This window comes from Lucilia cuprina, chromosome 5, assembly GCF_022045245.1.
Source record: "Lucilia cuprina isolate Lc7/37 chromosome 5, ASM2204524v1, whole genome shotgun sequence".
Lineage (NCBI taxonomy): Eukaryota > Metazoa > Arthropoda > Insecta > Diptera > Calliphoridae > Lucilia > Lucilia cuprina.
The window spans coordinates 9,729,375-9,742,505 of NC_060953.1; the positions used below are offsets into that span (position 1 = coordinate 9,729,375).

At 30.8% G+C, this 13,131-nt stretch overlaps 1 protein-coding gene across 5 annotated transcripts; it reads left to right on the forward strand.

Moving 5' to 3' along the window:
* The first annotated feature begins 382 nt into the window (after nucleotides 1–382).
* LOC111676365 lies at nucleotides 383–11,647 on the forward strand. Of its 5 annotated transcripts, none has more exons than XM_046952018.1 (6): nucleotides 383–1,016; nucleotides 2,012–2,522; nucleotides 10,512–10,572; nucleotides 10,721–10,795; nucleotides 11,023–11,262; nucleotides 11,405–11,647. In XM_046952018.1, the coding sequence occupies exons 2-6, from the start codon at nucleotides 2,429–2,431 to the stop codon at nucleotides 11,493–11,495; spliced, it is 561 nt and encodes a 186-aa protein (XP_046807974.1). In that variant the 5' UTR covers nucleotides 383–1,016; nucleotides 2,012–2,428; the 3' UTR covers nucleotides 11,496–11,647. The 5 variants fall into 5 exon arrangements, with proteins under 5 accessions (XP_046807974.1, XP_046807976.1, XP_046807977.1 ...); XM_046952020.1 differs by having other exon boundaries at nucleotides 2,016–2,522; XM_046952021.1 differs by having other exon boundaries at nucleotides 2,117–2,522.
* The last annotated feature ends 1,484 nt before the right edge of the window (nucleotides 11,648–13,131 follow it).

Sequence of the window (13,131 nt, forward strand, 5' to 3'; positions counted from 1 at the left end):
CAACGTTAATTATTTTAATTATAGTTTGATGGACACAGAAAGCAAAAGTGATGCTTATTATTTTCTATCATACACCCTTTCCATTTAATGTCTTTAACCGATAAACCTCATTATAGGGCCACTTCAACTCATTATTATCAACATCATAATCAAAGGCAGGCACAGGGCGGCAGGCTGAAAACACAAGCTAGAACGCGAAAAAAAAACAAACAATAATCGTAGAAACTTTACTTGAGTTTATTACGACAACTCAACTGTTTGCTACATGTCTGGTACGTAGTAAGTTGTTACGTATTTTATATGAATGTTGGCGAAATGTTAACAAAATTCTATGCCACAGTATGAAATATAAAAACATTTGACTTTTGCCTTTAGACCAATGCGGACGTGTTTACAGCGGCTTCTTGAGATCATAATAAAAACAAATAGAAATAGAAATAATGAATCTAAAGTGGAAACTGGTGAACAAGTGAAACAAAATTTACGTGTTTTAAGAAAAACAAAAAAAAAAGGAAAATAAATGTTAAAAGAATTTTGTAAAGTTCATTAAATATTAATATCCTAATTAGAAAACAAGTATACGCCATGATGAACCTGCTATTAGCAACAAAACCATAAAGAATATTTGAAATTTTTGTGCAAAAAAGTTTTAAGGATTAAATATTTGGAGAAAAAACTTTTTGCAAGGATTACACGAAAGCCAAGCAAGAAACAAAAAAAAAAAAAAATATATATATATAAAGAAATGTTAAAGTGAATTATGATTTATGATATAATTTTAAACATTTTATCCCTTGGATTTAGGATTTAAATACCAAACAAGTAAAGAAAACAAAAAAGTTATATATTTTTTTATCTACAAATGTGTTCTGTCCAAAAAACAAGAAAACAAGAAACTTTATTTTGTATTACATGGATTTTAAAGGATATTTTTGTTTGTTTGGCCAAGGATATAAGGCCAACACAACAATAACACAGACAACAACAACAAAACTTTGAATAGTTGCCAACACAGTGTAAGACAATTTTTGTTCTAAGACTTGACTCCTTACAACCCAAAAGACAAAAAAAAAATAAAAAATAAATAATAATACAAAATATGAAAACATAAAATAATAATAATTTTTTGAAATCTACTACAAAATTAACATGATTTATATGCAATACACGCATGTTGTTGCTCCTCTTTTATTATTATCATTATTATTTGTTTGTTTAGCTGTACATTGTGTTGTCCCTAAATCATCAACAACATTATTGTTAGTATCCGATGTAAAGTGATATTCCTTCGTTACTCTATGGCGCTGGGTAATAAAAAGAAAAGTTTCGAAATCTATCTCTTATCTCCTCATCTATAGTGTTGTTTATTCTCTGTAGTAGTAACAATGATTACATGTTGTTGTCATTGTCATGATATATGTTGCCGCAGGATTATTTACACTTTGGGAATATATAGAAACACGTCTCTCAGCGCCGGCAACAATAACAGCTAGAGCAGGAGCAGCAGCAAAAGCATTCTCATCAACAACATTGTTTGTCTCATAAGGATATTTTATTGTTGTTCTTATTATAGTAACAAACAACATAATAAAATGCATATTAAGAATCGTTGATAGATATTTAACAGGCCCTAGTTCTGTCCAGTTTTAGTTCTGTTCTAGTTCTGTTCTAGTTCTGTTCTAGTTCTGTTCTAGTTCTGTTCTAGTTCTGTTCTAGTTCTGTTCTAGTTCTGTTCTAGTTCTGTTCTAGTTCTGTTCTAGTTCTGTTCTTGTTCTGTTCTAGTTCTGTTCTAGTTCTGTTCTAGTTCTGTTCTAGTTCTGTTCTAGTTCTGTTCTAGTTCTGTTCTAGTTCTCCTCTAGTTCTGTTCTATTTCAGATTAAGTACAGTTCTGTTTCATTCTAGTTCATTTCTAATTCGATTAAGGTTTCTTATTTTTGATTTTTTTGTTGAGTATGTATAAAAAAATTCGTCCTAGTCGTATCCTTTAAAACTAGTTCTTTCTTGTTTTCAGCTAGTGTCAACTAAATCGCCTTTTGTGTGATGTGCAATGTTCAAAAACAATAACAAATATAAATGCTTATATTGTCACAACCAATATCATATTACAAATCTATAGAGACCACCTTTAACTTAAATAAGAATCTAAGAAAATATAAAAAAATAAATAAAACTCTTAAGAGAATATAAAAACAACATTATAGTTTTTACAAAACTCTAAACCATTTTAAACACATACATACTTCTTAAACTTCCTTTTAAATAAAAAATAAATACTCAAACAAATACGAAAATGTTAATGGCCTGTTTTTTATAAAGGGTCAAATGTCTATGTGTGTTTAAGTGTATGTGTGTTTAAAATTTATCCAACACATCCTTTAACGCTTTCGAAAACATTTGCAACACAATATATCCTTGAAAACTTGGCATTATGTCGCATTTTCAAAGGCGTCGTCGACAGTTTGGTGAACCTTGTGATTGTCTAAAGCCGCTTATAAGGATATTCGGTATTATAACAGCTTTTGGTAAGTAAATGAAATTTAAATTAAATTTAACTTAAGTATAGATAGAGTAATATTATTAAATGTATGTAAATTTGTTAAACTATTATAAATAGATTAAATATTCACTCTTGAATGGATTTACTCTAATGTTATAATAATTGATTATATTTTTTAAAGTAACTAAAAAAGGTTTTTGAAATATTAACGCACTTGCTAAACCGGTTTTGATATTAATTGTTGATTTAGAGTAATTAAGATGTATACAAACTGTTATGAATGGAATAATACAATGTACAGTGGGCCTGATTACATTGAACATTTAAAAGCAGAATTTTCATTTCAACTAAATAGAACTAGAACAACACTAGAACATTACTAGAACAAAACTAGAACAAAACTACAACAGAACTAGAACAGAACTGGAACAGAACTAGAACAGAACTAGAACAGAACTAGAACAGAACTAGAACAGAACTAGAACAGAACTAGAACAGAACTAGAACAGAACTAGAACAGAACTAGAACAGAACAGAACTAGAACAGAACTAGAACAGAACTAGAACAGAACTAGAACAGAACTAGAACAGAACTAGAACAGAACTAGAACAGAACTAGAACTAGAACAGAACTAGAACAGAACTAGAACAGAACTAGAATAGAACTAGAACAGAACTAGAACAGAACTAGAACAGAACTAGAACAGAACTAGAACAGAACTAGCAGGGATCTAGAACAGAACTAGAACAGAACTAGAACAGAACTAGAACAGAACTGAACTAGAACTGAACTAGAACTGAACTAGAACTGAACTAGAACTGAACTAGAACTGAACTAGAACTGAACTAGAACTGAACTAGAACTGAACTAGAACTGAACTAGAACTGGATTAGACTTGATCTAAAATTGATGAACTGTTCCATGATTAAAATTTAAAAGTCATTTTGACAAAATTTCCCTAAGGATTCATGATTGCAATGAGAACATATACATACATATATGTTGACATGTGCTTATTTAAAAAGGAATCTGTTTACATATTCTGTACTCTTACTAAATTTGAATGTACCTTTGCTAAAACTTAATGGTTTTTAAGGGTATTTTACATAATTTGATAAGAGACAAATTTAAAAATTTGCTATGAATATTATACAAATTTTATGGGAAATCATATATAATGTATAAATTAACTTATATTTATATGACGTTGTTCTTTAAATATTTCCTAAAAGACCGATCATTTGTACAATTCATTACTTTCAAGGAAAATTATTGTTACTCATATTAATTGGAAATTATTGGTTAATATCACAGTTAATAGTCTCTACATTTGTAGTGTACGAAAAGTATTAATTTTACTGTACTTTTAACGTGTGTAATTAAGAGAAAAGTAAATATTTATTTTTGCAAAAAAAGTTAACAATGTGTTATTGACTAGTTGGGTTATAACCTCTGTAAAAACTTCAACAAACCGTAATTATTTTATAACAATTAAGTGATAATATTGTAATACTTAATGTCACTATTTAAATTTTAGAAGATTTTTTTTTTGTTTTATATAAAAGTTTAATTCCGCTTTTAATAGAATATGACTTAAGCCATTAATGCAATTTCCGTAAGGTATTACTATATAGCAAGTTATAATTCTAATAAGATTAACTAAAAGCAATGAACTAGAAGCTTAAGTATAACTAAACTATAATTGAGTTAGAACTGAACTAGAACAGAACTAGAACAGAACTAGAACAGAACTAGAACAGAACTAGAACAGAACTAGAACAGAACTAGAACAGAACTAGAATAGAACTAGAACAGAATAATAATTGATTATATTTTTTAAAGTAACTAAAAAAGGTTTTTGAATATTAACGCACTTGCTAAACCGGTTTTGATATTAATTGTTGATTTAGAGTAATTAAGATGTATACAAACTGTTATGAATGGAATAATACAATGTACAGTGGGCCTGATTTCATTGAACATTTAAAAGCAGAATTTTCATTTCAACTAAATAGAACTAGAAACAACACTAGAACATTACTAGAACAAAACTAGAACAAAACTACAACAGAACTAGAACAGAACTGGAACAGAACTAGAACAGAACTAGAAACAGAACTAGAACAGAACTAGAACAGAACTAGAACAGAACTAGAACAGAACTAGAACAGAAACTAGAACAGAAACTAGAACAGAACAGAACTAGAACAGAACTAGAACAGAACTAGAACAGAACTAGAACAGAACTAGAACAGAACTAGAACAGAACTAGAACAGAACTAGAACTAGAACAGAACTAGAACAGAACTAGAACAGGAACTAGAATAGAACTAGAACAGAACTTAGAACAGAACTAGAACAGAACTAGAACAGAACTAGAACAGAAACTAGCAGGGATCTAGAACAGAACTAGAACAGAAAACTAGAACAGAATCTAGAACAGAAACTGAACTAGAACTGAAACTAGAACTGAACTAGAACTGAACTAGAACTGAACCTAGAACTGAACTAGAACTGAACTAGAAACTGAACTAGAACTGAACTAGAACTGAACTAGAACTGAACTAGAAACTGGATTAGACTTGATCTAAAATTGATGAACTGTTCCATGATTAAAATTTAAAAGTCATTTTTGACAAAATTTCCCTAAGGATTCATGATTGCAATGAGAACATATACATACATATATGTTGACATGTGCTTATTTAAAAAGGAATCTGTTTACAATATTCTGTACTCTTACTAAATTTGAATGTACCTTTGCTAAAACTTAATGGTTTTTAAGGGTATTTTACATAATTTGATAAGAGACAAATTTAAAAATTTGCTATGGAATATTATACAAATTTTATGGGAAATCATATATAATGTATAAATTAACTTATATTTATATGACGTTGTTCTTTAAATATTTCCTAAAAGGACCGATCATTTGTACAATTCATTACTTTCAAGGAAAATTATTGTTACTCATATTAATTGGAAATTATTGGATAATACAGTTAATAGTCTCTACATTTGTAGTGTACGAAAAGTATTAATTTTACTGTACTTTTAAACGTTGTGTAATTAAGAGAAAAGTAAATATTTATTTTTGCAAAAAAAGTTAACAATGTGTTATTGACTAGTTGGGTTATAACCTCTGTAAAAACTTCAACAAACCGTAATTATTTTATAACAATTAAGTGATAATATTGTAATACTTAATGTCACTATTTAAATTTTAGAAGATTTTTTTTTTGTTTTATATAAAAGTTTAATTCCGCTTTTAATAGAATATGACTTAAGCCATTAATGCAATTTCCGTAAGGTATTACTATATAGCAAGTTATAATTCTAATAAGATTAACTAAAAGCAATGAACTAGAAGCTTAAGTATAACTAAACTATAATTGAGTTAGAACTGAACTAGAACAGAACTAGAACAGAACTAGAACAGAACTAGAACAGAACTAGAACAGAACTAGAACAGAACTAGAACAGAACTAGAATAGAACTAGAACAGAACTAGAACAGATCTAGAACAAAACTAGAACAGAACTAGAACAGAAATAGAACAGAACTAGAACAGAACTAGAACAGAACTAGAACAGAACTAGAACAGAACTAGAACAGAACTAGAACAGAACTAGAACAGAACTAGAACAGAACTAGAACAGAACTAGAACAGAACTAGAACAGAACTAGAACAGAACTAGAACAGAACTAGAACAGAACTAGAACAGAACTAGAACAGAACTAGAACAGAACTAGAACAGAACTAGAACAGAACTAGAACAGAACTAGAACAGAACTAGAACAGAAACTAGAACAGAACAGAACTAGAACAGAACTAGAACAGAAACTAGAACAGAAACTAGAACAGAACTAGAACAGAACTAGAACAGAACTAGAACAGAACTAGAACAGAACTAGAACAGAACTAGAACAGAACTAGAACAGAACTAGAAACAGAACTAGAACAGAACTAGAACAGAACTAGAACAGAACTAGAACAGAACTAGAACAGAACTAGAACAGAAACTAGAACAGAACTAGAACAGAACTAGAAAGAACTAGACACAGAACTAGAACAGAACTAGAACAGAACTAGAACAGAACTAGAACAGAACTAGAACAGAACTAGAACAGAACTAGAACAGAACTAGAACAGAACTAGAACAGAACTAGAACAGAACTAGAACAGAACTAGAACAGAACTAGAACAGAACTAGAACTAGAACAGAACTAGAACAGAACTAGAACAGAACTAGAACAGAACTAGAACAGAACTAGAACAGAACTAGAACAGAACTAGAACAGAACTAGAACAGAACTACAGAACTAGAACAGAACTAGAACAGAACTAGAACAGAACTAGAACAGAACTAGAACAGAACTAGAACAGAACTAGAACAGAACTAGAACAGAACTAGAACTGAACTAGAACAGAACTAGAACTAACTAGAACAGAACTAGAACAGAACTAGAACAGAACTAGAACAGAACTAGAACAGAACTAGAACAGAACTAGAAAACAGAACTAGAACAGAACTAGAACAGAACTAGAACAGAACTAGAACAGAACTAGAACAGAACTAGAACAGAACTAGAACAGAACTAGAACAGAACTAGAACAGAACTAGAACAGAACTAGAACAGAACTAGAACAGAACTAGAACAGAACTAGAACAGAACTAGAACAGAACTAGAACAGAACTAGAACAGAACTAGAACAGAACTAGAACAGAACTAGAACAGAACTAGAAACAGAACTAGAACAGAACTAGAACAGAACTAGAACAGAACTAGAACAGAACTAGAACAGAACTAGAACAGAACTAGAACAGAACTAGAACAGAACTAGAACAGAACTAGAACAGAACTAGAACAGAACTAGAACAGAACTAGAACAGAACTAGAACAGAACTAGAACAGAACTAGAACAGAACTAGAACAGAACTAGAACAGAACTAGAACAGAACTAGAACAGAACTAGAACAGAACTAGAACAGAACTAGAACAGAACTAGAACAGAACTAGAACAGAACTAGAACAGAACTAGAACAGAACTAGAACAGAACTAGAACAGAACTAGAACAGAACTAGAACAGAAAGAACTAGAACAGAACTAGAACAGAACTAGAACAGAACTAGAACAGAACTAGAACAGAACTAGAACAGAACTAGAACAGAACTAGAACAGAACTAGAACAGAACTAGAACAGAACTAGAACAGAACTAGAACAGAACTAGAACAGAACTAGAACAGAACTAGAACAGAACTAGAACTAGAACAGAACTAGAACAGAACTAGAACAGAACTAGAACAGAACTAGAACAGAACTAGACAGAACTAGAACAGAACTAGAACAGAACTAGAGCTGAACTAGAACTATACTAGAACTATACTAGAACAGAAATAGAACAGAGCTAGAACAGAACTGGAACAGAACTAGAACAGAACTAGATCAGAACTAGAACGGAACTAGAACTAGAAAAGAACTAGAACAGAACTAGAACAGAACTAGAATAGAAATAGAAATAGAACAGAACTAGAACAGAACTAGAACTGAACTAGAACTAGAACTGAACTATAACTAGAACTGAACTAGAACTGAACTAAACTAGAACACAACTAGAACGAAACCATTTGTTTATATGACTTGAATGCTTTTTCTCCGTATTCCATTAGCGTTTATTATATTTCAAAATTTCATTCTCCTTCTATTACATAATACATTTTTATTTTAGTCTGCAAAATATATAAATTTCGTAGGAAAATTGCTTTGTTTTTTGCTTTATTTTTTTCAAATATTTTTTTTTGTACAACCATTAATATATCCTTGTATTCGTTGATAAGATCTTGATAGAAATCCAATCAAATGTGGAGGTTATGCAAAAAGGATTACCGATTCTTAAGAAAATTGTTCCTAAAAATATTTAGTTATAGGAAAAATGAAATAGAAATAATAATAGGAACAGCAGTAATAGCATTTATACATGTCAATATGTTTTTGCAATAACAATGGCGCCAGATATTGTTGAAAATTTATTGTCATGTAAAACGGTTTCAGCTGAGAATGTACTTGGGAGGATGTGTGGTGAACTAAAAATTTCTATAAATGCGTTTGCTAGTATAAGTTTCTTTTACAAATTCGTTTTCCAAAGTTTCTTTCTTATTCCTGTGTCTTCTACTAATAACTCCACGCCTGAAACAATAAGAAAAATGCAAACATTAAGAAAAAAACTTCATTTTTAACATTTCCACAAAAAATAAAATCTCAGAAATATCTGAATGAAATATTTTAAATTATCAGTCATAAAAGAAATCAGGATATTGAACTTTTTGTTGGTTTTTTACATATTTTGGATGAAATATCTGAAAAAAAACAAACTTTTTGGCATAGAATTTTGTTGACATATCATAAGCAGTTACAGGGAATGAGTTCGAACAGCCACCAAATCAATTTGAATTGAAAATCGCGTTAAATGAATTTAAGAAAGAAAAATACTTTTTCCTTAAATTATCAATCCCTTTACAGCTGGAGTAGTATGATTTGTTTGGTTTTATTTTTTTGTGGTTCCTATATAATAGCGATATTTAGTCATACTTGTTATACGTAGATTCACTTACAGTTTTGTGCATATTTAAGAAGTTTTTCATTCAGTTCAATTGAGTTTTTGTTTTGGTATTTTTCGTTCTTTTACGGAGGGTTGCGTGAAAAACTTTCTGGTTTATTAATCCAGTTAATGTAATTGAATAGTGTTAAGAACAAAAAAGATTACAAATTTGGTATTAACCCCTAATTGGGAAGGGCGATCTCTGAAGTTTGTGGTTTTCTTTGTTAGTTCTAGTTCTGTTGCTGATCTGCTGCAGTTATGTTGTAGTTGTGTTGTAGTTATGTTGTAGTTATGTAGTAGTTGTGTTCTAGTTATGTAGTAGTTGTGTTCTAGTTCTGTTCTAGTTCTGTTCTTGTTCTGTTCTTGTTCTGTTCTAGTTCTGTTCTAGTTCTGTTCTAGTTCTGTTCTAGTTCTGTTCTAGTTCTGTTCTAGTTCTGTTCTAGTTCTGTTCTAGTTCTGTTCTAGTTCTGTTGTAGTTCAGTTCTAGTTCTGTTCTAGTTCTGTTCTAGTTCTGTTCTAGTTCTGTTCTAGTTCTGTTCTAGTTCTGTTCTAGTTCTGTTCTAGTTCTGTTCTAGTTCTGTTCTAGTTCTGTTCTAGTTCTGTTCTAGTTCTGTTCTAGTTCTGTTCTAGTTCTGTTCTAGTTCTGTTCTAGTTCTGTTCTAGTTCTGTTCTAGTTCTGTTCTAGTTCTATTCTAGTTCTGTTCTAGTTCTGTTCTAGTTCTGTTCTAGTTCTGTTCTAGTTCTGTTCTAGTTCTGTTCTAGTTCTGTTCTAGTTCTGTTCTAGTTCTGTTCTGTTCTAGTTCAGTTCTAATTCTGTTCTAGTTCTGTTCTAGTTCTGTTCTAGTTCTGTTCTAGTTCTGTTCTAGTTCTATTCTAGTTATGGTCAAGTTCTGCTTTAGTTCTGTTCTAGTTCTGTTCTATTTCTGTCCTAGTTCTGTTCTAGTTCTGTTCTAGTTCTGTTCTAGTTCTGTTCTAGTTCTGTTCTAGTTCTGTTCTAGTTGTGTTCTAGTTCTGTTCTAGTTCTGTTCTAGTTATGCCCTAGTTCTGTTCTAGTTTTGTTCTAGTTCTGTTCTAGTTCTGTTCTAGTTCTGTTCTAGTTCTGTTCTAGTTCTGTTCTAGTTCTGTTCTAGTTCTGTTCTAGTTCTGTTCTAGTTCTATTCTAGTTCTGTTCTATTACTATTCTAGTTTGATTTTAGTTTTGTTCTAGTCCAATTATACGATTTGAACCTCCCACCCGTTGAAGGGTTAATTCGTATTACTTTTTCCATAATATAATTACATAAGTACATATTGTTAATACGTTTGTTTGTCTATTTGAACATGTACTTAATTAATCTTAAATAAATATAAGATTAATACTCGTATTGAATTCCTACTAAAAGCGAAAACATGTTTTTGATTTAATTTCAGTAATTTGTGGTGTCGGGGTCGATGTCTATTTACATGGCTATGAAGCTGGACTATTTATAGTGTAAGTAACTTGTATCTTGGCTAAAAACCAAACATCCACTTTTATTAGATTATTTATTGAAATTTCATCTTATGTTAAGTTAATAAATAATTTTTTTGGTTTTATGTGGTTTTCATGGTTTTCATGATTTTTGTTTTTTGTTTTTCAGAATTTCTTCAATAATCATATTGTTGTTTGAAGTCAAATGGGTCATAACTCTTTTCCTGCAATTAATATTTGGCAAGTAAGCATTTATTTTTGTTTCTCGTCATGTACTATTTCATTTACTCATAACTAAGATGAGTGCTTGGGATTTAGCTGTAAAAGTTGTAAGGGGTTTGTTGTTGGGAAAGAGATTTTACTTACCCAACAGCTCTTATCGAATCCCCCATTTTCTCATAAAACACTAATATTTGTTTTTCTCATAATCCTCCTCTATATTTTTCTCTTCTATCTGTTATTTATTTCCAGCGATAACTATTCAAAATGTTTACAATGTTGGTCGTGCTGTAAATGCTTTGGTAGCTGGCGTCTTGCCTTTCCCTATATTGCTATTGGCACTGCTCTAATGGTGTGGCCCCACAATCTCTGGCTAAGTTATGTGGCTGGTCTATTGCTGATATTTTTGGCGGTACTGCGTTTATGTTTAGTCTTTCGTTTCAGTAATAACTCAAAGGATGAGGGTTTATTACCGCAATGTGATTTTGAGAAGTAAGTTGTTTTTTTATTTGTTTTTTCTTATTGCTTTCTTGCGACATTATACGAATATCAAAATAATTTAAGAGAAAAATTCAGCAAATATTTCAAACTGTTAGAGAATTTAAAATTTATATTTACAAAAATTTCCTTGCAGAGTTGAAAGTGGTCCGGATTTACCGGAAGATGGTTTCATTGAAATCGGTCCCAGTCTGGAAGATGAAGAACCTATTGATGATGTTTGTTAATATTTGAGTTCATTAGGTTTAGTTTTCTAAACTTTAGTTTTAAGTCCTTAATTATTGAGTTAATTCTGTTTTAGTTAATGTATTATTATTATGATAATATATGCCGATTTATAATAACTTAATATATAAAAAATAAACAAGAGCTTTTATATGTTTGATTTAAAGCGTTTCTTTTCAAAGATATAAAATTATAGATATCTTTATTTGATAATAACTAAAAAATTGGTGCAATTTCACTGGAAAGCAAAACATTTTACATAAAAATATTCGGTTGTATGAAATTTGTATATGGCTGCTAAAAGAAAAGCGATAGTTTTAAATAGCATACTTGAAAGCCTGTAGTACTTTTGGGAACACTAGTCTATAGTTGAACAGTCTGGTCTATAGTCTAGTCTATAGTGTAGTTTATAGTCCAGTCTATAGACTATTTAACTGTCTAGTCTATAGTCTAGTCTATATTCTAGTCTATAGTCTAGTCTTGAGTCTAGTCTAAAGTCTAGTCTATAGTCTAGTCCATAGTCTAGTCTATAGTCTAGTTTATAGTCTAGTCTATAGTCTAGTCTATAGTCTACTCCATAGTCTAGTCCATAGTCTAGTCCATAGTCTAGTCTAATGTCTAGTCCTTAGTCTAGTCTATGGTGTAGTCTATAGTCTAGTCTAGTCTAGTCTATAGTCTAGTCAATAGTCTAGTCTAGTCTATAGTCTAGTCTAGTTTATAGACTAGTCTATAGTGTAGTATATATTCTAGTCTACAGTCTAGTCAATAGTCTAGTCTATAGTCTGGTATAAAGTCTAGTCTATAGACTAGTCTATAGTCTAGTCTATAGTCTAGTCTGTAGTCTAGTCTATAGTCTAGTCTATAGTATAGTTTATAGTCTAGTCTATAGTCTAGTCTATAGTCTAGTCTTTAGTCTACTCTATTGTCTAGTCTATAGTCTAGTCCATAGTTTAGTCTATAGTCTAGTTTATAGTCTAGTACATAGTCTAGTCTATAGTCTAGTCTATAGTCTAGTCTATAGTCTAGTCTATAGTCTAGTCTATAGTCTAGTCTATAGTCTAGTCTATAGTCTAATCTATAGTCTAGTCTATAGTCTAGTCTATAGTCTAGTCTATAGTCTAGTCTATAGTCTAGTCTATAGTCTAGTCTATAGTCTAGTCTATAGTCTAGTCTATAGTCTAGTCTATAGTCTAGTCTATAGTCTAGTCTATAGTCTAGTCTATAGTCTAGTCTATAGTCTAGTCTATAGTCTAGTCTATAGTCTAGTCTATAGTCTAGTCTATAGTCTAGTCTATAGTCTAGTCTGCAGTCTAGTCTATAGTCTAGTCTAGTCCATAGTTTAGTCTATAGTCTAGTCTATAGTCTAGCCAATGTTCTAGTCAATAGTCTAGTCCATAGTCTAGTCTATAGTCTGTTCTATAGTCTTGTCCATAGCCTAGTCTATAGTCTAGTATATAGTCTAGTCTATAGTCTGGTCTATAGTCTATAGTCTAGTCTATAGTCTAGTATATAGTCTAGTATATAGTCTGGTCTATAGTCTAGTCTATAGTGTAGTCTATAGTGTAGTCTATAGTCTAGTCTATAGTCTATTCTATAGTCTAGTCTATAGTCTAGCCAATATTCTAGTCCATAGTCTAG